At 47.7% G+C, this 25,539-nt stretch overlaps 1 protein-coding gene across 1 annotated transcript in view; it reads right to left on the reverse strand.

The window, feature by feature from the left end:
• Window positions 1–3,470: 3,470 nt before the first annotated feature.
• ATRN (attractin) overlaps window positions 3,471–25,539 on the reverse strand; it is a 118,313-nt gene continuing 96,244 nt past the window's right edge. Inside the window, exons 19-25 of the mRNA XM_081332172.1 lie at window positions 25,213–25,350; window positions 20,050–20,143; window positions 16,534–16,586; window positions 14,259–14,353; window positions 11,541–11,619; window positions 8,253–8,410; window positions 3,471–3,780 (exon numbers count right to left, since the gene is read on the reverse strand). Coding sequence (XP_081188298.1) covers window positions 3,724–3,780; window positions 8,253–8,410; window positions 11,541–11,619; window positions 14,259–14,353; window positions 16,534–16,586; window positions 20,050–20,143; window positions 25,213–25,350 — 674 coding nt within the window. The 3' untranslated portion in view covers window positions 3,471–3,723. The remainder of the gene's footprint in view (window positions 3,781–8,252; window positions 8,411–11,540; window positions 11,620–14,258; window positions 14,354–16,533; window positions 16,587–20,049; window positions 20,144–25,212; window positions 25,351–25,539) is intronic.

Here is a 25,539-nt window from a genome sequence, read left to right on the forward strand (position 1 = left end):
ACCCCTCATTTCAACCCGGAGCTACACGTAATTTTCCTTTCTCGGCATAAGAGTCCCCTGCTAGCTCTCGTTTTTGCCTTCCCAAATTCTCTTATTCGTCTGTCCAAACGTTAAGAAAAATTAAAATACCGGGAAAGCAGGGGAGGAGGGGGGGGGGAAGGGGGGGGTGGAGGAAAAGGTAAAAAGGAGAAAAAAGAAAGCGATGCGCTGACCGCCCGTTTCCTTTCAGGGCAGCAGAATTAAGGGTACTAACACGCAGCCTCAAACCATTTGCTTTTACACTGGAGATGAAATCTGCCAGAGGCGGCAAAGGGCAATTTGCCCGCTGGAATCGCCAGGCGAGAATGAATCCTCAGCTTCGAGGTGGCTGCTGATCCAGCTCACCGTCTAGTTTTGGGGCCATAAGCTCAGGGATTCGGGATGCCGATGGGCCCGTGATGGATGGCCGTTGTCTTTTTGATGGATAGCTCTCTGCTTCCTTGCACGGGGAAGGCGTCACTGAGCGGCTTCTGCCTATGGCTCTGTCGCTACAGCCTGGCCCTGGCGCTGGTGCCTAGTTCCAAGCTGATTCTCAGAGGCTTCGCTGGCTTTATGACTTTGCAGCAGAGGAGATTTTTTTGGGTCCTCGTGAGGAGAGGTGATCTTTAGGAGAACTCTTGAGGGGACGGGTAGACGAAGTTAAGAACTTTAGGACGAGTAAACTGAGTAAGGTTCCCACAAAAGGGGGGGTTGGACCTCCAAGGTCCCTTCCGACTCTCCTATACTCTACTCTATTCTATTCTATTTTCTACTATTCTATATTCTATTCTATTCTAGATTCTATTCTAGATTCTATTCTAGATTCTATTCTAATTGTATTTTATTCTATTCTATATTCTATTCTATTTTATTTTCCATTCTATTCTATATTCTATTCTATTCTATATTCCTATTGTATTCTTAGCACTATTCTATTCTATCATTATTCTATTCTATTCTTATCATTATTCTATTCTATCCTACCCTATCCTATTCTTATTCTTTCCTATTGTTATTTCTATTCTATTCTATTCTATTCTGCTCTGCTCTGCTCTATTCTATTCTTATCATTATTCTATTCTATTCTTATTCTTTCCTATTATTTCTATTCTATTCTATTCTATTCTATTCTATTCTTACTTTCCTATTGTTATTTCTATTCTATTCTATTCTATTCTATTCTATTCTATTCTTACTTTCCTATTGTTATTTCTATTCTATTCTATTCTATTCTTATTCTTTCCTATTGTTATTTCTATTCTATTCTATTCTATTCTTACTTTCCTATTGTTTATTCTATTCTATTCTATTCTATTCTATTCTATTCTATTCTATTCTATTCTATTCTATTCTATTCTTACTTTCCTATTGTTATTTCTATTCTATTCTATTCTATTCTATTCTATTCTATTCTATTCTATTCTATTCTATTCTATTCTATTCTTACTTTCCTATTGTTTATTCTATTCTATTCTATTCTATTCTTATTCTTTTCTATTGTTATTTCTATTCTATTCTATTCTATTCTATTCTTACTTTCCTATTATTTATTCTATTCTATTCTATTCTATTCTATTCTATTCTATTCTATTCTATTCTATTCTATTCTATTCTTACTTTCCTATTGTTATTTCTATTCTATTCTATTCTATTCTATTCTATTCTATTCTATTCTATTCTATTCTATTCTATTTATTCTTTCCTATTGTTATTTCTATTCTATTCTATTCTATTCTATTCTATTCTATTCTATTCTATTCTATTCTATTCTATTCTATTCTTACTTTCCTATTGTTTATTCTATTCTATTCTATTCTATTCTATTCTATTCTATTCTATTCTATTCTATTCTATTCTATTCTATTCTGTTCTGTTCTGTTCTGCTCTGTTCTATTCTTATCATTATTCTATTCTATTCTTATTCTATTCTTATTCTTTCCTACTGTTATTTCTATTCTATTCTATTCCATTCCATTCTATTGAGAGAGAGAGAGAGAGAGAGAGAGAGAGAGAGAGAGAGAGAGAGAGAGAGAGAGAGAGAGAGAGAGAGAGAGAGAGAGAGAGAGAGAGAGAGAGAGAGAGAGAGAAATTGTGTCATTTAAACAGAAGAGGCTTTTTGAACAGATGGTTCAAAATGGTTGGTGGGAACAGATGGGAAGTTCACGGCAGAAAGATGTCAGCCAGGAGGAGAGCCCGTTGTTCCTCGATGAACTTGTCAAAGGGCTTCTTAATTACGGATCCCAAGGTATTGTCTTATTGAGGCAACTCAAAATAAAACAGAGATGTCGCCGCAGTTCTATTAGAAACTGTTATGTTTGTTTCTGTTTTTTTAAATAAACCTGTTGGGAAGAAAGGAATAATCTCGTCCAACAGATTGGACTCCAGAAGGGAGTTAGTTCATCCAGATTTCTCTCCGGGAAATCTCGGAGATTGTGAGACACCCACAGAGACACACGTGTCTTGTGTCTTCGCACAAGACGGGACAGGGAAGGAAAAAACTCGCCTTTTCCTAGAGCAGGGGTAGGCAACCTCGGCTCTTTTATGACTCATGGACTTCAACTCCCAGAATTCCTGAGTCAGCATAGCTGACTCAGGAATTCTGGGAGTTGAGGTCCATGAGTCATAAAAGAGCCGAGGTTGCCTATCCCTGTCCTAGAGGGAGAACAGACTTACAGGTGAGGTTGCCTGGCCCTAAATAGTAGCTATCTTAGCAGGTTGTTATTGTAATTTGCACGTGGGAACACCGCATCGAAGCTGCTGTAAGAAGACAATGAATTGCGGGGAGATAGTTCTCGAATTACAATGGTTCGCTTAGCGTCCGTTCCAAGTTACAACGGCGCTGAAAAAACTCATGGCGTTTTTTTCACGTTGCGGCATCCCCTGTGGTCACACAATCCAAATTTGGACACTTAGCCAACTGACTCATATTTATGACGGTCACAGCGTCCTGGGATTACGTGATCCCCCTTTTGCGACTTTCGGATGAGCAAAATCAATGGGGGAAGCCAGATTCACTTAACAACCGAATCACTAACTGAACCAATGCAGTTGTAAAATGGGGGGAAAACTGTCTCGCTTAGCAACAGAACTCTTGGGTAACTCCGTTACAGTTGTAAATCGAGGACTTCTTCGGTATTGTGGCGCTGCCTTTGATTTGCTGTTAAGCCATGCCTAAAAAATGGAATATTTAGTTTTTCTGCGACATGAGGCGCGCGCACACACAGACCAAATTTGTTTAAAATGGGCTGTCTACCCTTTGATGCTAAATAAGTAAATCGTATCTGTGCTATTTCTGCACCAGCCTACAATTTTAGCAATATGAAAGACGGGTCCAATACAAAAGATTTTTTTTCCCCCTCCCTCCTCAAAATAACCGTTGAGGAAAGTAATTAGCCAGCTATTATCTGCCAGACAAATAAAGCCAGTGAAATAAAAAGCACGTTCTGTTTACTAATTACATTTTTAATAACTTCTTGTTTGAATGGGCTAATTACAATCATGCAAAAGCCTGCTGAGCAAAACGGATTCTCGGCAAAAGGACGTCCGCAGATAAAAACGCCTAAGCGGGCCAAACGTATTTGACAAGCCGAATCCGGCAGCAACTTCGGAGCTCTGCGTTCCCATGGATGGTGGCGTGAATTTAAATTCATCGAGGCCGGATCGTAACGCAGTCCAAATTAGAAATCTCCCCTCTTCTTTAAGGCATCACACATCTCCGGCGTTAACGTCAAGCCACCTCTCGACGGCTCGGGAAGCCACGTTCTGTCGGAGATTGCACAGACAAGGAATAATGAAAATTTTTCATTCTTTTTGCAGCTGGCTTGCTGGCTTCTCAATTGGTTTTACATCTTTCCCGTGTTCCTTTAAATGGGGTGTATATCTTTGCGGTGCTTAGTGCTCTCTGAGCTTGGCTGTTTTCTTGCAGACGTCTCACTACCCAACTAGGTAACTTCATCAGGAAGAGGAGGAGGAGGAGAAGAAGGAGAACAAGAAAGAGGAGGAGGACGACGACGACGACAACTATGGGGTCCTTGGTTCTCTCATTTCATTATCAAACTAGGTAAGATCATCAGTGCTAGAAGGGAGTTGGATTTGTGGATCAGAGGAGGAGGAGGAGGAGGAGGAAGAAGAGGAGGATGGGAAGACAGGGGAAGAGAATAGCTTGACTCCCTCTTCTTTGGGGCAGTTCCTGAGATACTGGAAGACTGCTATCCTGTCACCCCTAGTTCTTCTTTTCATCAAACTAGACCTACCCAATTCCAGCAACCGTTCCTTATATGTTTGAGCCTCCAGTCCCCTGATCATCTTTGTTGCTCTTCTCTGCACTCTTTCTAGAGAGGCTCAGCGTCTTTTTGACACTGTGGTGGCCAAATAAAGGAAGAATTATCCTGTCTTAACAGCCGCTCCCACTGACCACCAGATAGATTTCAAGTAGTTATAACATCAAACACGATGGAAAGGACTGGAGGGGCAGGGGTGTTGTTGGGAAAATTGAAGGGGAAAAAAAACCAGATTTTTCCCCCTTTCCCCCCTCCCAAACAGCTTTGGGGGAAAAATGGGGGGACCCTGTTTCTTCCCCCAATTTTCCCATTCCCCCCCACCCCCTCACCCCCCCAGGCCTTCCCATCTCTGGTCACAACTGCTTCCCAACGTTAAACTTTTGCAAAGTTCATTCAGCATCTTGCTGGCTCGGCTGGATCAGATTTTTCTAGAAAAACCCGTTTCCAAGGACGACACTCCAGAAGGAAAAGAGGCAGGCGGAACTTACCAAGGCCAACGAGACGGCGGCAAGCTAGATTTCCTCTTTAAATCAGGCACTTTCGAAGCGGCCCGATCAAACACATAGAAAAGGACCAGAGGAGTATCAAGAAGTGGACGAGAACTTACCTGTGGTCCTCAGAGAAAAGGTGACCAACTTAAGTGAAGTTCATGATGGAGTGGCTACAAGCCAGAGGGACTTCGGCGGGACCAATCCGAACCCCAAATTTCTAATTATTTTTTTTTTTTTTAAAAAAAATAGGATCTACATTTGGCTGTCTCAATTTTTTAAATGCAGGAAGCAGGGAGACACATCAACCCCGATGCCCTTTCAAACGGAACCGAAGTGGTTTTAAACAGAGGTGGAGCAAGGTTTCGGAGGAGGAGGAGGAGGGGAAAAGTTCGGCACTGGCCAGGATACAAATATGAAGAGCACAAAAAGGGCATTTAGAAGCTGCAAACTTCTTAAAAGAAACCAAGGGAAAGGAGCCAAGAAAAAAGCTACAGCGGAAAGATGAAGTCAGGAATTGGTCCCTAACAATACAGTGCCCTTTTATATACACACACACACACACACACACATGCACACACGCACGAACACACACACACAATAATCCTCTACGATATATACCGTATATACTTGAGTATAAGCCGACTCGAGTATAAGCCGAGACCCCCAATTTCACCCCCCAAAACTGGGAAAAGTTGTTGACTCGAGTATAAGCCGATCCGCCGTTCTGCAAGCCTCCGCCGCCGGCGGAGGCTGGATCCGCGCTCTGCAAGCCTCTGCCGCCAGCAGAGGCTCGATCCGCCATTTTGCAAGCCTGAATACACAGGAATACCCTGTGTGGCCGCGGCTCTCGGGGAAGCCCTGGCTGTCCGCTTCCTCGCTCCACGCTGCCATTCGGGGCCCGCGCGTTCCCCGGGCAAATTGCGGCGCCCAGCAGGCGAGGAAACACGCCCGCTCCAGTCGCCCCCCCTTCCCTCAGGAGACGCGAAGCAAGTGACCGCCCGGAGCTTACCGAGGACTTGCGCGCGGCCGAGGCTTCGGTGCTTCCAGGATCGCGCGCACCTCTCCCAAGCCGCCGCCGTCCGGAGACCTGCCGAAGTTTGGGGAGGTGCGCGCGCACCTCCCCAAACCTCCCCAAACGTCGGCAGGTCTCCGTTCCTCCTGCCGACGTTTGGGGAGGTTTGGGCGCCTCCCCAAACCTCCCCAGGTCTCCGTTCCTCCGCGCAGACCTGCTATGCTGACTCAGGAATTCTGGGAGTTGAAGTCCGTGAGTCCTAAAAGAGCCGAGGTTGCCTACCCCTGGTCTAGACTTTCCTTAAGAGAAGCACTGGGCTTTGCCACTCAGCCTTGCCCGAAATTGACCAGTGGAGACCAGACCATGTCCCCTGCTCAGTGAAGTCCATCCTTCATGCCTCTTTTAAGCCTGCTTTGCCTTGTCATATCCACGGCAGCACATGAAACAGATATTGGCGCAATGGTCAGATTACGTCAGGAATGGAACGGTGGAAGAACACAGTCTGAAATTTGACACAAAGCAGACAACAGAGGAAGGGAAAGGAAATGGAGAGGAGATGGGTTAAACCGAGGGAAAAAGGAAGCTTCATTTATTCCGGGGGCTGAGTTAAGACCACCGTCTAAACCGACAAAGCGCTTCTACGCAACGTGGAACCCCTTCCATCGGCACCACAGAGTTAAAAAAACAAACAAACTCTGTGACACGCAGAAATGCTAGGTTTACTTTGCCCGGGAACCTCTTACGCAACCACATTTTTCCAGGGCTGTCCAAACTTGGCAACTTTTAAGATTTCTGGACTTCGAGAAAATTCCTCAGCCAGCCATGCTGGGCAAGTTTTGGGGCACCAGGGACCGGTTCCGTGGAGAGAGGTTTTTCCACGGACCGAAGGGTGCCTGGTTTTGTGTGCTGCCTGCATCCCGTGGATGGGGCTTTGCTTGTTTGTGCGGACCGGTTGCTGGCGTGCCGTGGCCCGCTACCGGTCCACGGCCCGGGGGTTGGGGACCCCTGTGTTAGGATCCTATTGTTAGGAAGCTACAGTGTGAGGATGCGGTGTCCCAGGAAGTGGGTCTTCTGTGCCATAGTGCCCACCTAAGGGAATATCCCATACACAAACACACAGACATACACACACACAAACAGGGAGAAGTGATATTAGCTGCATCTCTGTTGGTTTTTTTGGAAGCCCTCAAAATACGGCTACATCATCAAGCTTGGGAGTCTAGTGAGATATTGAGATGACTCCGCTTTCTTTTTTGTTAACATCTGTCATATATATATGCCACCCGCTGTAACTTTTTGTAAGATGGGCAACCATTTGTCTGAAATGGGATAGGTTCTCCTGCTTGGGCAGGGGGCTGGACTAGAAGACCTCTAAGGTCCCTTCCAACTATTCTATTCTATTCTATTCCATTCCATTCCATTCCATATTTTCTATTCTATTCCATTTCATATTTTCTATTCTATTCTATTCTATTCTATTCTATTCTATTCTATTCTATTCTATTCTATTCTATTCTTATTCTTATTCTTTCCTATTTTCTATTCTATTATTCTATTCTATTCTATTCTATTCTATTCTATTCTATTCTATTCTATTCTATTCTATTCTATTCTATTCTATTCTATTCTATTCTGGACAGGGCAGGATGAGAAGCAACAGTTGGAAACTGATCGGGGAGAGAAACAACCTGGAATTAAGGAGAAACTTCCTGACTGTGAGGACAATTAACTAGTGGAACAGCTTGCCACCAGAAGTTGTGGGTGCTCCATCCCTGGAGGTTTTTAAGAAGAGACTAGACATTTACCTGTCTGAGATGGGGTAGGTTCTCCTGCTTGAGCAGGGGGCTGGACTAGATGACCTCCAAGGTCCCTTCCAGTTCTATTCTATTCTATTCTATTCTATTCTATTCTATTCTATTCTATTCTATTCTATTCTATTCTATTCTATTCTATTCTATTCTATTCTATTCTATTCTATTCTATTCCATTCGTTTCTATTCGTTTCTATTCTATTGTTTCTATCCTATCCTATCCTATGCCATTCTATTCTATTCTCTTCATGAGCCCTATTGACAAAAATCACAAATAGTCAATTGCAAAAGGCAGCACTACTCGGAGCAGCTTACAACCGATGACGATACATTTAACCTTTAACCCCTCCACATCTGCCTATCCCAGTCCCTCGGGAAGGACCCGATAGGTGGACAAAAAAAATAAATGCCAAACCACCTCTCAACCTCTAAGCTGACTGTGCAACGAATCGAAAAGAAGAATCAGCTGTTCCTCGGCACAGTTTCCCATCCTGTGACACCACCACACACCACACACCACCAGATTTTCCTCCCCCGGTTCCTCGGGAAGGGACCGGAGAGCTGAACGAAAAGGCCCAATCCAAACATCAAACATCCGGCGGAACCGCAGCCCTAACGGTCAAGCGTGGGAGTCTCTCACCTGTATCTTTATCGGCCAGGTGAAGTTGCTGACGTAGACGAAGAAAGTGATGTTGGGGCTGTTGCGGAAATCAAATTTCTCGTTGGAGAAGCTGTCCTTATATTCCTTGACCTGGTTTTTCGACACCACCGGGATCTCCTCTCCGGCCTGCGTACCAGCTTTCGGGGGAATTTAAATGAAAAAGAAGACAGGAAATGAGAACGGACACGAACGTCGGGACCTTTGGGGGATGTAGAGGGACACTGTCATTCAATCGCTCAGGGCTGTCGACCCGGTTGACACCTGTCAAAACTTCCATCTACCACCCAGGGTGGCTGGGAGAACTGCTGAGGGACCAATCGGAGCCGTTCTATGGAGGACAGCCAAATCATCAATGTCATACAGGTCGTCCCTGCCTTAAATCCCCAAGGAAGGCCCACATTCCTGTCGCTACCCAAGGGAAGGGTTCTTAAGTGAGTTTGGCGCCGTTGCGAACCTTGCAGCTGTTAAGGCACCGAGGTAAGAACTGAGCTGTCTTTCGACGTCTTCGGCATCCTGATCTCGTCCCCACCAATTCCAGCTTCTTCGTTTGCAGAAGGGTTAGGGTTTGTGGAAGGCAGGACAAGAAGCAGCGGATGGGAACGAATCAAGGAGAGAAGCCACCGGGAACTAAGGAGGAACTTCCTGACGGCGAGGACAATTAACCAGTGGAACTCCTTGCCTCCAGAAGCTGTGAATGCTCCATGACTGGAGGCTTTTAAGAAGAGACTGAGCAGCCATTTGTCCGAAATGGTACAAGGTTTCCTGCCTGAGCAGGGGGTTGGGCTAGATGACCTCCAAGGTCCCTTCCAACATCATCATCATCATCATCATTAAATAATAATAATAATAATAATAATAATAATAATAATAATAATAATAATAATAATAATAATAATAATAATAATAATATATAAAGTTGGAAGGGACCTTGGAGGTCATCTAGTCCAACCCCCTGCTCAGGCAGGAAACCTTATACCATTTCAGGCAAATGGCTGTCCAGTCTCTTCTTAAAAACCTCCAGTGTTGGAGCATTCACCATATAACTTTTATTCATTAAACATGAACCTCAGTCAACTGAACATTCAAAGTGACTGGCACTAATGGTTGACACGGGTTGCTGCCAACATCCTAGGTATCAACCAGGTATTATTATTATTATTATTATTATTATTATTATTATTATTATTATTATTATTATTATTATTATTATTAAATTATTATTATTTTTTATTATTTATTATTATTATTATTATTATTATTATTATTATTATTATTATTATTATTATTTTATATTATTATTATTATTGTTATTGTTATTATTATTATTATTATTATTATTATTATTATTATTATTATTATTATTATTATTATTATTATTATTATTATTAAACAAATGGCTGTAAAGCAAGGACTGGCTGTAGACTAAACAGCCCCTCCTTGTGGGCCGATCTCCAGCAACATCCCAGGCGCGAATGGTAAAAAGATCTTGACATTTTAAACACCTTCTCAATTGCTGAGTTGCTACTCGGTGTTTGCTTGATGTTTATGTCTTAAGAGAGAGCTGACAGCTTAAATTTTCGCAGTAACGTTTCTGGACACGCTTAGAAAAACCCCCAAGGAAACCTTCTCACTTCCTGTCAGAAAGTGAAGAGGTGGCCAAAGGGTTCGGTGATAGATCAAACTGAACGTGCCTCAGTGAGGAAAATGGCCGCACACTAACATTTTAAAGCCAGGCTGGGGCTTTATGTCTTTTGGACTTCAACTCCCAGAATTCCTCAGCCGGCATGGGCAATTAAGGCCCCTTTATGACTCGTGGACTTCAACTCCCAGGGCTCCCGAGCCAAGCTGAGGAATTCTGGGAGTTGAAGTCCACAAGTCATAAAAGGGCCGAGTTTGAACCAAGGCTTTTAAGATCTGTGGGCTTCAATTCCCAGAACTCCCCAACCGGCATAAGCAACTAAGCTCCCTTTATGACCTGTGGACTTCAACTCCCAGGGTTCCTGAGCCAGGCTGAGGAATTCTGGGAGTTGAAGTCCACAAGTCATAAAAAGGCCGAATTTGAAGAACCCTGACCAAGGCCTTTAAGATCTATGGACTTCAACTCCCAGAATTCCCCAGCCGGCATGGGCAACTAAGGTCCCTTTATGACCTGTGGACTTCAAATCCCAGAATTCCTGAGCCAGTATGGGGAACTTTTATGCTTAAGGCTGGACTAGAACTCACTGTCTCCTGGTGATTGGCTCAAAGTCAAACGTACAGGGAGTCCTCATAACCTTTCGTTTCATGACCATTCAAAATCAAAATGGCGGTGAAAAAAGATAAGCACTCAATGGAGGCGAAGTCAGTTTCATTTAATGACTGCATGATTCATTATAGCTGTAGTGATCTGCTTAACAACCATAGCCCAAAGGTCATAAAATGGAGCATGACTGAACTGTTTTTTTCCTTCCTTCCTTTTTTTCCTTCCTTTTTCCTTCCTTCCTTTCCTTTCCTTCTTTCCTCCCTTTTTCCTTCCTTCCTCCCTTTTTCCTTCCTTCCTTCCTTTTTTTCCTTCCTTCCTTCCTTTTTTCCTTCCTCCCTTCCTTTTTTCTTCTTTCTTTTTTCCCTGTTTCTTTTTCCTTCCTTCACTCATTCATTTATTCATTCTTTCATTCACAGTTGTTATATTTTTAACCACCTGTCTCCTTCAGAGAGAGCCTTGCTTAGCAATAGAAATTTGCCGGGCTAAGTTGCAGTCGTAAGTCAAGAACCACCTGTAGGTTATTTGTTCAGCGTAGAAACCTATTAAATCCCCGACTCAATGAGAGAAAAAAGAGTGCTTTGCATATAAAGAAGCTGTTATGTTCTACAGTTAGTCCTCGACGTACGTCCACAGCTGAGCCCCCAATTTTTGTTGCTAAGCGAGGCATTTGTTAAGCGAGTTTTGCCCCATATTACAACTTCCCTTGCCACAGTTGTTCGGTGAATCCCTGCGGTCGTTAAGCTAGCAGCACGGTCGTTAAGCGACTCTGGCTTCCCCATTGACTTCGCTTCTCAGGAGGTCGCAAAAGGGGATCACGTGACCCCGGGGGACGCTGCGACCGTCATACATACGAATCACTTGCCGAGCGTCTGAATTCTGATCCGGGGTGATGCTGCTGCAAACGGTCGTTAAGTGTGAAAAAGGGTTGTTCAAGTCCCTTTGGGGAGTGCCGTTGCAACTGTGAACAGTCACTAAAGGAACGGTCGTTAATTCGAGGACTACCCGTGGAAGGGAGCGTTCCTCACCTACAAAGCTGGTCGACCAAGTGATGTTCAGGTTGAAGTTTTTCGAAGCGTTGATGAACATATCCAGGTCTCGGTTTGGCTGGTTTTGAGGAAAGGAGAGAGAAAAAGAGGGATTAGCCACTTTAAGCATCTGGCAACTTCTACACAAACCGTCGGCATCCTTTCGGTACGAATAAAGTGGACCCCAGCTTCCCATCTCCCTCCACCGTGTGAAAAACAATGCGCTGTTACGGTTTAATATAAGCTATTTGTCAACGAGTGTTTTGGCTTTGACAATAGATGCTGGGGGGAGGAAGGTGCACGAGAGTTTAGCTAGACATAACAATACCGAGCCTAGTGTGAGAACCAAGGTTATTGAAATAAGAGATGATAAGAAATGGCGGGCTGAAGAACTGGAGGGGAAGCCCCTGCTTTAAACTAATTGGGGAATGTGATTTATGACAGTTAACTGGAGGAGGGAATTGTGCTTTTCTTTTTCTTTTTCTTTTTGAAAAAAAGTTATTAGTTTTATAAGGTTGGGAAGGGGGGGTAAGGGGGTGGGAATTAGGGTTAGGGTACAGGGAAAGTTGGGGGTAAGGGTTGAGGTTTCCCCCGATAACATTCAATATTTGGCAAACGGCGTATTGTCTGGGTAAAAATATATATATATATATATATATATATATATATATATATATATATATATATATATATATAGAAATAGAAATAATAGAAATAGAAATAGAAATAGAAATAGAAATAGAAAAAGTAATAATTGATAACAATAATTAGTATAGTAAATCGTCATAAACAATATGGATAGATTAACTTTAGAGATTAAAAGAGCATTCAGTTTACCAGAGAATTTGGAATACATTTTATCAATGGCTAGATCAGCGAGAGAGAGAGAGAGAAAGGAATGTGATATGTAATTCTGAATTTATTTGAGGGAATTGTGCTTTGATACTATCTGCTATGAGCAACTCAAGATTTTGGCTTCAACTGTGTACGTGCCGAAGCAATGCTACTCAAATAAAGATTCTTTTTAAGGCAAGCAATGCCTCGAAGTTCTTTGAAGAGTTTCATCTGTCGGCACCGTGACTGTTATGTCTCATTTTTCAAGGAAACTGATCTTCAGACAGTTCGGGAAGCAAAGCGGGAATGAAGACAAAAAACGGGATGACAATGAAAGCAGACAAACAGGCACCCGTAAAACCAAGCGGCTGGAAAACACGTTATAAATGTGTTGGCTTTCGGAATCTAGATGCTACGGGAGAGGTGTCCGGACTCAGATATTGAAATACAGGAAGTCCTCGACTTACAACCGCAATCGAACCCCAATTTTTTTCATCATTAAGTGAGACATTTGCTAAGTGAATCTTGCCCCGTTTGACGACTTTCCTTGCCACATTGGTCAAGGGAATCACTGCAGCTGTTAAAGGTAGCTAGACGGTCGTTAAGCGGATCTGGCTTCCCCCATTGACTTTGCTTGCCTGATGGTCGCCAAAGGGGATCATGCGGACCCCTGGGACGCTGCGACCGTCGTATACGTGAACCGGTTGCCAGGTGTCCGAATTTTGATCACGTGAACGTGGCCATGCTGCGACGGTCGTTCAGTGTGAAAAATGGTCCTGTCTCTTTTTCTCAAGTGCCGTCACTAAACGAATGGTTGTTAAGTCAAGGACCGCCTGAAGGGGTCCCGGGCAAAATTCCCTCCAAGGGGTACAGCTGTCTGAATTCTCACCCATCTGACTGAGAATCTTTTCAGCCCCCACATAACAATTTTGATCACACGATCACAGAGATGCTATGAAGATTGTAAGTGTGAAAAACGGTCATAAGTCACTTTTTTCAGTGCCGTTGTAACTTTGAACGGTCGCTAGATGAACTGTTGTAAGTCGAGGACTGCCTGTACTGCGTATAAATTTCATGTGTTCTCTGGAGGTATTCTAACAAGAAGACTTAAGACACCTTTTATAAACGGTCATTTTGCCATTGCTGCAACAAGAAATGGGGGCAGAACAGAACAGAACAGAATTAACAATGTTGGAAGGGACCTTGGAGGCCATCTAGTCCAACCCCCTGCTCAGGCAGGAAATCCTATCCCATTTCAGATAATGGACTGGACTGGACTAGACTAGACTAGAATCAGAGCAGAGCAGAACAGAACAGAACAGAATTAACAATGTTGGAAGGGACCTTGGAGGCCATCTAGTCCAACCTCCTGCTCAGGCAGGAAACCCTACACCATTTCAGATAATGGACTGGACTGGACTGGACTAGATTGGACTGGACTGGACTGGACTAGACTAGTCTAAGATGGAGGTTTGTTGTCATTGTGAGTTGGGGGGTGGGAGCACGAAGGGAGGCTCAGCTAATCTCAATGTATACATGGTTGTACTTTGACAATAAAGGTTTATTCATTCATTAGACTAAAATCAGAGCAGAGCAGAGCAGAATAACAGAGTTGGAAGGGACCTTGGAGGTCATCTAGTCCAACCCCCTGCTCAGGCAGGAAACCCTATACCATTTCAGACAATATGGCTGTCCAGTCTCTTCTTAAGACCTTCCAGTGATGGAGCGTCCCCAACTTCTGGAGGCAGGTAGTTCCACTGGTCAACTGTTCTCACTGTCAGGAAAGTTCTGCTTGCTGCTCTCCACACAATACATTTTGAGGGCCCACAACAGCCGAGACCTTTACGGACACAACCCGGTGCTCCGCTGAGCGCCCTCACCAACCTCTTCCGGGGTTGCCACAAAATTGATGGCCGTGTAATAGCGGTCGTCTTCTTGGGACAGACTGAAGGTGAACTGATAGTCAATCAGGAGGGTGTCTGCGCGGAAGCAGAACAAGAGAAGAGTTAGGAGATCAATTGGCACAGGTAGTCCTCGACTTACGGCATTTTCTGTTGCTGAGTGAGACGGTCGTTAAGTGAGTTTTGCCCCATTTTATGGCCTTCCTCGCCCCGCCTGTTGTGCGACCGCCTGCAGTTGTTCGGTTGTTAAGCGGGCCGCCCCCCCCCCCTTGACTCTGCTTCTCCGGTGGTCGCAAAAGGGGACCGCATGACCCCGGGACACTGCAACCGTCATAAATGCGAGTCAATTGCCGAGCATCTGAATTTTGATTATGGGACCGCGGGGATGCTCCGAGTGTGTGTGTGTGGGGGGAAACGGTCCCAAGTCCCGTTTTTTCAGTGCCGTTGTAACTTCGAATGGTCACTAAACGAAGTGTCGTAAGGGGAGGACTGCCTGTATAAGCCTTATTGCTATGTCGAGGCACCGGGGTGGGGTCAGCGAAGGCTGCTGGAAGACCAGGGCTGCAAGACCCCGCCGTGCTTCGTCTCAGACACGGCCCTATGAAAAAGCACTTGCTGTTTTCTTGAGTAGAAGAAAGCGCTTTCGACAATCCAGCGGAACAGACACGGCTAGTGGCGTGTTTAATCTCCTTTCACGGACTGACGCCGTCAGAGACACGGAAGGAATCCCGATGATTGGGGATGGAGCCCGGCTCGGGAGGAGCCCAGCCCTGCCAACACGGGACGGGCGTCTGGATCTCTGGGATTCCCATCCCTCTCCTTAAGACCAGTTTGTTCTGGCGGGCATTTAATTTCTCCGGCGGACTGACCCAATTTACGACCGTTGGGACGTACGTCTGTGATGCGCAAGCTCCTTTACAATCATATTCTCAAGCAGTCCCTGTATACATTCTTCCATCTATCCGTCTGTCTGTACATCCGTCTTTCTATCTATCTTCCTATCTATCTTCCTCTCTCTCTCTCTCTCTCTCTCTCTCTCTCTCTCTCTCTCTCTCTCTCTCTCTCTCTCTCTCTCTCTCTCTCTCTCTATATATATATATATATATATATATATATATATATATATATATATATATATATATATATATATATATATATATATATATATATATATATATATATATGGATCTTTGGTTATTCGGGTTTTTCCCCGCGTAGAACTAAAGGTGTAGGGGCGACGTTTCGACGGAATCCCATCCGTCATCATCAGGCCTGATGATGACGGATGGGATTCCGTCGAAACGTCGCCCCTACACCTTTAGTTCTACGCGGGGAAAAACCCGAATAACCAAAGATCCACATATGAACACCCGCGAAAACCTCAGAAAACATATATATATATATATATTCCTATCCACCCGTCTGTCTGTCTTATCTATCTATCCAACCATCCTTTTCTCTTATCTATCTTCCTATCCATCTATCCATCCACCCACCTATTTTTCTCTTTCTTTTCTTTTTTCTTCTTTCTATCCTATCTCTCTTATCTATCCATCCTTTTCTATCTATCCATCTTTTTTATCTTATCTATCCATCCATCCTTCTTTTATCTATCTTCCTATCCATCCATCCACCCTATTTTTCTTTCTTTCTCTTTTTTCTATCTATCTATCTATCTATCTATCTATCTATCTATCTATCTATCTATCTATCTATCTATCCATCTATCATCTATATCCATCTATCAATTCATCTATCCATCCACCCATTGTCTGTCTGTCTGTCTGTCTGTCTGTCTGTCTATCTATCTATCTATCTATCATCTATCTATCTATCTATCTATCTATCTATCTATCTATCTATCTATCTATCTTATCTATCTCTTATCTATCCATCTTTTTCTATCTATCTAATCTATCCATCCATCCTTTTCTATCTTATCTTATCATCAAAATTTATATGGCCGCCCACTCACTTTCAGTGACTCTGGGCAGGCTATAAAAAATAAAAACCCAACAGTCCCAACAATAAAAACCCTAACTCCCTTAATTTCACCTGAAAGCAGGTGAAGTGGGAAAGGGAGGAGGATGAAAGGAAGACGCAGAGAGGGACATGAGCTCCGTGACCTTGACAGAAAATCTCCGGAAAAGGCACTTCAAAAGACCAACCCAGCCTTTCCCCCCCCCCTCTCCTGCTAGATCTATAAATCCCGAACTCTGGGGGGGGAGGGGGGGTAAGAAAATGTAATTTCCACTCACAGTAGCAGGTGCCTTTCAGAGGGTTGCCTTGGTATCGATTCTCGACTTCACACCTGGAGGGGGAAAAAAAAAGCATCCAAAGCAGTGGGCTTCTACTAGTCGTAATTCTCTCGGCTACACGAAAAGAGCCACTTTTATTCCCCTAGTTCAGGGGTCGGCAACCTCGGCTCTTTTATGACTCGTGGACTTCAACTCCCAGAATTCCTGAGCCAGCATGGCTCAGCTTGGAAACCTCTCCCTTTCCCCTCAGCATGGCTTGCTCAAGAATTGTGGGAGTTGAAGTCCACAAGTCATAAAGCGGCCTAGGCCAGGGGTAGGCAACCTTGGCTCTTTTATGACTCGTGGACTTCAACTCCCAGAATTCCTGAGCCAGCATGGGGGAACTATGGCTTCTTCATGATTTGAGGACTTCAACTCCCAGAATTCCTGAGCCAGCATGGCTCAGCTTGGAAACCATTCCTTTTTCCCTCAGCGTGGCTGGCTCAGGAATTCTGGGAGTTGAAGTCCACAAGTCATGAAGGGGCTATAATTCCCCATGCTGGCTCAGGAATTCTGGGAGTTGAAGTCTATTGCCCTAATTCAGGGGTAGGCAACCTCGGCTCTTTTATGACTCGTGGACTTCAACTCCCAGAATTCCTGAGCCAGCCTGGCTCAGCTTGGAAACCTCTCCCTTTCCCCTCAGCATGGCTGGCTCAGGAATTGTGGGAGTTGAAGTCCACAAGTCATAAAGCGGCCTAGGCCAGGGGTAGGCAACCTTGGCTCTTTTATGACTCGTGGACTTCAACTCCCAGAATTCCTGAGCCAGCTATGCTGGCTCAGGAATTCTGGGAGTTGAAGTCCACGAGTCATAAAAGAGCCGAGGTTGCCGACCCCTGCCCTAGTTGATTTGTTCTTCCCGGGAACAACCTGGAGTAGCAGCACCAGGGGTTTGGGGTTTTTTGTGTTTTTTTTAGAAGCAGATAAAAGTCAAGAGTTATCTTCCTGATAACAGGTAATTCTCGACTTACGACCCAACTTTTCCGGGGCTGAGGGAAGAAAAATCACTTCGTCGTTCTTCCCCAGGAGCTTTCTCCCGTTTTTAAGACCTTTCTTGCCACAGCTGTTCAGCGAATCGCTGCGGTTGTTAAGTGAATCGTGCAGGCGTTAAGCGAATCCGGCCTGCCCCATCGGCTTTTGCTTGTCAGAAGGCGGCTTGGGAAGGTTACAAATGAGGGCGTCGCCTGACCCCCGGGACAAGGCGAGTGTTGTACACGCCCGTTGCCAAGCATCTGAATGTTGACCCCTTGACCGTGGGGATGCTACAACGGTCTTTAAGTGTGGAAAAGGGTCATTGGTCCCTTTCGGCAGGGCCGTCGTAACTTCGGACATTCGCTAAACAAACGCTTGTAAGCCGAGGAGCACCTGTACTAAGTAAAGGTAAAGGTAAAGGTTCCCCCGCACACACGTGCTAGTCGTTTCCGACTCTAGGGGCCGGTGCTCATCTCCGTTTCAAAGCCGAAGAGCCAGCGCTTGTCCGAGGACGTCTCCGTGGTCATGTGGCCGGCATGACTAGCACGGAACACTGTTACCTTCCCACCATAGTGGTCCCTATTTTTCTACTTGCATTTTTACGTGCTTTTGAACTGCTAGGTTGGCAGAAGCTGGGACGAGTAACAGGCGCTCACTCTGTTACGCGGCAATCGGGATTCGACCCGCCAAACTGCCGACCTTCTGATCGACAAGCTCAGCGTCCCAACCCACTGAGCCACCGCATCCCTTTGTACTGGGTAGGCACCGTCTTTACACACTCACAAACGTACACACGTCTCCGGTTCTCATTCTGCTACCTGGAGCCCTTTTTTTTCCCCTTGCAACCAACCCGGCTAACAAGCCAAATTTTTTGTGGCTACCATTTAAGGAAGCCGACATAATACGATAGATTATCTCGTGAAATTGAGCTACCCGGTTAAGAGCAAGGAAAGTGCAAATTAATTCTGCACCGGGTGTGTTTCGATCCTTCACCCAACGGGAGAAGAGGAGGGGCAGGTAGGAAGCGAGCCCGGGCGAAAGGAGGGGACGCCTTACGGCCCTCTCCTGGAAATCTCTGAATTAGGAAAAAAGGGGAAGTTAGGAAAGGGAACAAGCGATGGGTGCTCCGTCACTAAACGTTTTTTTTTAAAAATAGCCTGGGCAAGCCATTTGACCTGGTTGGTACAGGGATTTCTGCCTTGAGCAGAGGGTTGGACTAGATGACCTCCAAGGTCCCTTCCGGTCCTATGGTTCTGTGTCCTATTCTTTCAGCAGATGACACAGCTGGGCCAACCCTATCATCCTTCTGGGATTTTATTCTCCCTGCTTTACGGTGAGAGGCGGCAGAATTTCGTCACGAGGGTCCCCTAATGTGCACATAACGGAGGAGGTTGCCCATATAACTTGTGCACGCAATAGGCAGATTGCGCAACGAACTTTTCTTAGGCGGGAACTCTGTAAGCAGTTGGAGGTGGGGGCGTCTCCCCTGATACAGAATAAGAGATAGGAGGAGGAAGACAGGGAGGGGAGGAAGAGGAGGAAGAGAAGGAGGGGGAGGGGGAGGGGGAGGAGGAGGAGGAGGAGGAGGAGGAGGAGGAGGAGGAGGACAACTGTGAGGTCCCTTGGTGCTCTTTTGAGTTGGGTGGTTTCCTTGCAGACGTTTCATCGCCCAACTAGGGAACACCCTCAGTGCTAGAAGCGAGAGGGTTTTGCAGAGTGGAAAAGAAGGAGAAGGGGAGAGGAGGAGGAGGAGGAGGAAGGGGAGCAGGGGGAGGGGGAAGGGGAGGAAGAGGAGGGGGAGCAGGGGGAAGGGGAGGGGGAGGACTGTGGGCTCCTTGATGCTCTCACGAGCTTGGCTGTTTTCTTTCATGACCCAACTAGTTAACATCATCAGTACTACCAGGGTTATTGATTACGGTACTGTTACTAAAGCACTCATGGGACACCCCCTCCCACTTCCAGCACTGATGACGTTCCCTAGTTGGGTGATGAAACGTCTGCAAGAAAACCACCAAGCTCAGAGAGCACCAAGGACCCAACAGTCCTCCTCCTCCTCCTCACTCCCTTCTAGCACTGATGATGTTCCCTAGTTGGGTGATGAAACGTCTGCAAGAAAACCAGCAAGCTCAGAGAGCACCAAGGACCCAACAGTCCTCCTCCTCCTCCTCCTCCTCCTCCTCCTCCTCTCCACTCCCTTCTAGCACTGATGATGTTCCCTAGTTGGGTGATGAAACGTCTGCATGAAACCCACCCAGCTCAGAGAGCACCAAGGACCCCACAGCTGTCTTTCCTCCTCCTCCTCCTCCTCCCCCCAACTCCAGTTTTGTGATGAAACGTCTGCCAGAAAACCCCCAGGCTCAGACAGCAACCCCCCCCCAGGCCCTCCCCTCCTTCCAACCCTGAGCCACAGAGGTTCTCCTCCTCGGTGCTTATGGACACCCCCCCCCAAGGACAGAAGCGCAGGGGGGTCACGGGCTGCCCGGGTCTTTCCAAGCGGCTGGCACTCACAGCTGGCACTCCTCTCCTTTGATCCCTTTGGTGGTGCAGAAGCACTTCCCGGTGTTGGCGTTGCAGACGGAGGCGTGGCCGTTGCACTTGCAGGCTGCAAGAGAAGAAAGCGTTTCCGACACAATCAAGACAAAGCTTTCGCCAAGGAGTCAGTACAAGTTACTATAAATAAATAACAAGTTTATTATAAATAAATAAATAAATAAATAAATAAGTAGCGTGCCGATCCGGCAGGCGGAGAGATTTCCAGATGTTCTCAGGCCGTGTGCAGGCAGTCCTCGGCTTACGGCCACGGTTGCGCCCCAAATTTCTGTGGCTATGCCAGACACTTGCTTTAGGCCCCGTTTGACGCCCTTTCCCGCCGCCGTTGTTAAGTGAATCGCTGCGGGATGTTAGGTTAGCAAGCCGGTCGTTAAGTGAATCCGGCTTCCCCCAATTGACTTCGCTTGGCAGGTGGTGGCAGAAGGGGATCGCGCGACCCCGGGACACTAAAACCGTCGTAACTATGAGTTATGCCAAGCCTCTGAATGTGGATCGCCTGACCAGGGGGATGCTGCAACTGTCCTAAGGGTGAAAAGCGGTCGTGCATCTTTCAGTGCCGCTGTAACTTTGAACGGTCACGGAAGGGACTGCTATACGTCGAGGACGAGCTGGAGGAAACCCAGGGTAATTTCTCCTCCCGGCAGAAGCGTAGCAAGCCGCAGGGTGCGCGTCTACCCACGCTAGGACCGCTTAGCGACGCAGGTCGGAAAGGGAAAAGGCGACGGAAATAATTCAGGGCAGAGGCTGGGAAGGCCCCAGGCGGCTTCTGCTGAGAGGTTCAGCGGGAATTGCTGCAGTTGCCGGTGCAGAGGGGAAAAGAGAGGGAGGGGGAGAGGGGGAGGGGGAGGGGGAGGGAGGGAAAGAGAGGAGGAGGAGGAGGGAGACAGGGGGAAGGAGGAGGGAGGGACAGGGAGAAAATGAGAGGGAGGGAGAGAGGGAGAGTGACAAAGGGAGAGAGGGAGAGAGAGAGGGAGAAGGAGAGAGGGAAAAAGGGAGAGGGAGAGGAAAAGAGAAAAGGAGAGGGAGGGGAGAGAAAGAGGGAGAGAGGTGGGAGGAGGAGAGAGAGGGAGAGGAGAGGGAAAGGGAGAGGGTGGGAGGAGGAGAGGGAGAGGGAGAGAGGGGGAAAAGGAGAGAGGGAAAGAGAGGGAGAGAGAGGGAGAGGAGAGAGGGACAGGGAGAGGGGGGAAGAAAGAGAGGGGGAAAGTAGAGGGAGAGGAGAGGGAGAGAGAGGGAGAGGGAGAGGAGAGGGAGAGAGAGGGAGAGGGAGAGAAAGAGGGTAGAGAAGGTGGGAGGAGGAGAGGGGAAAAAGGAGAGGGTAAGGGAGAGGGAGAGAGGGAGAGGAGAGGGAGAAAGGGAGAGAGAAAACGAGTGAAAGGAAGAAAGGAAGAGGGAGAGGAGAGAGGGAAAGGGAGAGGGGGGAGAAAAAGAGGGAGGAGAGAGGGGGAAAGGAGAGGGAAAGGGAGAGGGAGAGAGGGAGAGAGAAGGTGGGAGGAGGAGAGAGAGGGAGAGGGGGAGAAGGGGAGAGGGGGGAAAAGGAGAGGGTAAGGGAGAAAGGGAGAGGGGGAGAGAGAAAACGAGAGTGGGAGGAGGAAAGGAAGAGGGAGGGGAGAGAGGGAAAGGTAGAGGGGGGAGAAAGAGAGGGAGGAGAGAGGGGGGAAAGGAGAGAGGGAAAGGGAGAGGGAGAGAGAAATGCAGAGAGAGGGAGGGAGGGAGGGAGGGAGGGAGGGAGATTTTTTCGTTCACTTCTTAGAAGTCATGACTTTGATTTTAGGACGTTGTCAGCCCCCCAGGCTGCCGAGCTAAGCTTTTATGCGCGTCAGGAACACCTGCCAAACATCTCAGAGAACAGCGGAGGCTTCAATTGCTAGTGCCGGAAAGCGCCGGCCCAGGTGCGCGTGATCCACCCGGGCACCTCCGCCGCCCGAGGCTCATCTGAGCCGTCGTGCCCGGCCCGTCTCCCTGTACTGTCAGTTCCGCTCCTGGGTGGACGTGTATTCGGTTTGTGGGTTCGTTTAATAGTTTGGGAAGAAACTTCCCCACCCGCGACCCGAGCGTCTTCCCCCTTTCAGACAGGTTAGCGGAGATCAGCTCGCAAGCAGCGGGAAAGGCGGCGACGTACTATCGCTATTAAATCGCTGCTCACCACTTCGCCGTCCTTCCGTAAACCTCAGCAGATACGCCATTGCCTTCTCTGGGAAAGCCGTTAAGCATGCAGGGGGTCCCCAACGTACGACCCCACAACTGCGCCCAAACCTCCCACTGCTAAGCGAGACAAGTTGTGAAACGGGTTTTGGCCTTTCTCGCCACCGTCCTTAAGGGAACCGCCGCAGCGCTCAAGTTCGTCGCGCGGCCGTTACGGGAACCTGGCTTTCCCCCCTTCGACTCGGCTCGGCGGAAGGTCGCGAAAGGGAGAGGGTCCCGGGACCCCGGAGACGCTGCGACCGTCGTAAAGTGTGAATCAGCTGCCAAGCGTCCGGATTTTGATCACGTGACACACACCGCCCGGGGACGCTGCAACGGTCGTAAGCGTGGGAAACGGTCCTAGGTCCCTTTCTTTCCAGTGCCGTTGTAACTTGGAACGGTCGCTAAACGAGCAGCTGTTAAGTCGTGGGCTACCTATAGGGGGGGTCCTTGGTGTTTTTTGAGCTTGGGGCTTTTCTCGCAGACCTTTCGCTACCAAACTAGCTAACGTCATCCGCGCATTACCGACTTGGATCCCGAAATGCCTGCAGGAAAACCGCCGAGCAGAGAGAGCACCAAGGACCCCAGAATCCAACCCCTGAGCTACAAATAGTCTCTCCTACAGGTGAGGACCACAGAGCATCCCGACAGGATTAGATTTAGATCTGGGCTTTGAGGTGGCTCTCTCAGAATCCGCCCTTCTCTTTTTCCCAGCTGGTTCTTGGTGGATCGGCTGGAAGGTTTAGAGCAGGGCCCCCCAAACCCTGGTCCGTGGTCAAGCACCGGTCCGCGGCATGCCAGAAACCGGTCCGCGCAAACAAGCAAAGCCCCATCCGCGGGATGCAGGCAGTACACGAAACCGCGCCCCCTCCGGTCCGCGGAAAAACCTCGCTCCGTGGAACCGGTCCCTGGTGCCCAAAAGGTTGGGGAACTCTGCTTGATGTTTAGACCAGGGCTTTTCAACTTTTTCACCCATTGTACCACTTTTAGGATACGGCAACATCCGAGTACCACCAGGCGCCTAGCAAGGTGTCAAAAACTTGATGACCCCAAAAAAAAGGAAAGAAAAAAATGATGAAGTACAGGTAGTCCTCGACTTACAACAGTTCGCTTAGTAACGGTTCGAAGTTACAATGGTACTGAGAAAAGTGGCCCCCAAGCCACAGCCGAGCAAGACACCTGCCTGCCCGCCTGGCGGCGCTCTTCCTCCTGTCCGAGGTTTTCATGGTTGTGAGCATTTCTGTTGAGGATTGGCAGCGGGGGTGGGGGTGGTGTTTGGTTTTTATCCCCCCCCCCGTCTGCTGGGTGGTTGCAGCAGGTTTTGGTCACTTCACAGGACCCTGGGACACTGTGACCGTCATAAATATGAACCAGTTGCCAAGCATCTGAATGTAAATCACAAGATCCTGGAGATGCTGCAACATTCCAGCTGATCGGCGCCTCTTCTGGGCTCAGAAGCGCCAGGATCAGTGCTGAGCTCCAGCTGGATCCTGGCGCTGATCCTGGCGCTTCCGCTGAGCCCTGCAGCTCCAGCCGTCTCTCGCTCAGGCTTGTGCGGTGCTGCCACCGGTTCAGCTCGTTCCCCTCCCCTGCTACCACTTTCCTAGGATGGTTGCGTACCACCTGCCAGGTGCCAAAGTACCACAGGTGGTACCCGTGCCACTGGTTGAAAAGGCCTGCTTTAGAGGTCGCGTTGGAAAGTCCCCTTTTGGTTGAGCTTCCATCTTCTGTCAGACGGCCTCGCATTCTCCTATTTTAGCTCCAAACTAACTCACACCTAACTCTCCAGCCGTGTCCGACTTTAAGCTGCGATGCTCACCTCTGTTTCTCAGCCCGGGGAGCCAGCATTACCCGAAGACAATTTCCGCGCTCACGTGGCCGGCCTGACTACACGCCGAAGCACACGGAACGCTGTTGCCTCCCCACCAAAGCGGTACCTATTTATCTACTCGCACGTGCAGGCTTTCGAACTGCTCGGTGGGCAGGAGCTGAGGCATGGAACGGGAGCTCACCCATTCGTGTGGCGCTGGGGACTCGAACCTGGGCTGTCAAGCTCTCCAGCGGACGAGCGCGGCCGCGTCTTTAAACCGCTGAGCCATCTGGATTAAAACTAACCTTCTCAAAGAGTTAAAAAAAAAAAAGGGACTGAGTCGGTTCGCCGGTTTTAGGAACTGGCAATTTGCTGCTTTTAGGAACCGGCAGGAGACGTTTGTGGTGTGGTGTGTTTTCCCCCCCCCCCAAAATGGGGTCACTGCGGCCTGTCTTTTGGGGTTATAAACCACCAGCAGCAACAATTTGGCCTGTTTTTTTCCACCACCACCCCCCACCTCTCCAGCTAATGACCGCGCGTAAGCTATTTTAAGTGGCTTATTCTGCCTGAAAAGCAAAGTGCGTTCTGCTGGGCCTTCAGGACTGGGATTCTTAACGAGGTATGGCGATACAAGCCGCTCTTCTCCTCTCCTCACCCTAGACGTCGCTATCAATTTAATCAGGGAAGGAAAGCATGCATTCTTCCTTAATTAAATTATGCACCGGCAGACAATAGCTGGATCGTCCTTTTTCAGAGCGAGCAAAGGCCTCCCAGAGACAGGCAAACAATGGTTAGGCAGCAGAAATACGGCTTGACAAGCCGCCGGCTTCGGTCCCTGGAGAACTGGGCCGTCTCTCTGAGCCTCTTCACCAGCTGGGCGAAAACCAAGGGTACATAAATGAGCGACGCCGCCGGCAGAAAATGAAGACACGTTCCTACAATTCCCCCTAATTCGATTCCAGAATTTCTCGGCCCGGCGCCGTAAATGATTTGAGTAGGGGGAACACGGGCGCTCTTGGTTAGCGCTGCCTAGGAAGAGCGTCGCCACGGCTAAGGTGGGGGACGCGCAAGTGCTCGGCGCTGGTCTGCAATCAAGAGGGAAAGGAAGGAAGGAAAGACGGGGGACTTACGCTGGCAGGTCCCTCCGTTCGTGGGGTCTCCGTAGTAACCGGAGATGCAGGTCTCGCAGTGCTTGCCGGTCGTCAGGTTCTCACATCGCTCACAGATACTCTCGTTGATACATCTGCTGTGCCCGTTGCACTGGCAGGCTGCGGACGAAAAGAGGTTTGTGTCGGCGTCTCTCTCGCATCGACTTCTGGAGGCTGCCCCAGTGCTCGGCTTCCTTGACAAGCCAGAAGCGGGCTTGACAAGGAGAGCTGGTCCTGGAATCGGGGATCTGATTACCCCTGGCTCTGATTTCTAGACTCCAGCTAAGATGAAAGGAATGGCCTAGAGCG

The sequence above is a fragment of the Vipera berus genome, assembly GCF_964194415.1.
Source record: "Vipera berus genome assembly, chromosome: 7".
Classification (NCBI taxonomy): Eukaryota; Metazoa; Chordata; class Lepidosauria; order Squamata; family Viperidae; genus Vipera; species Vipera berus.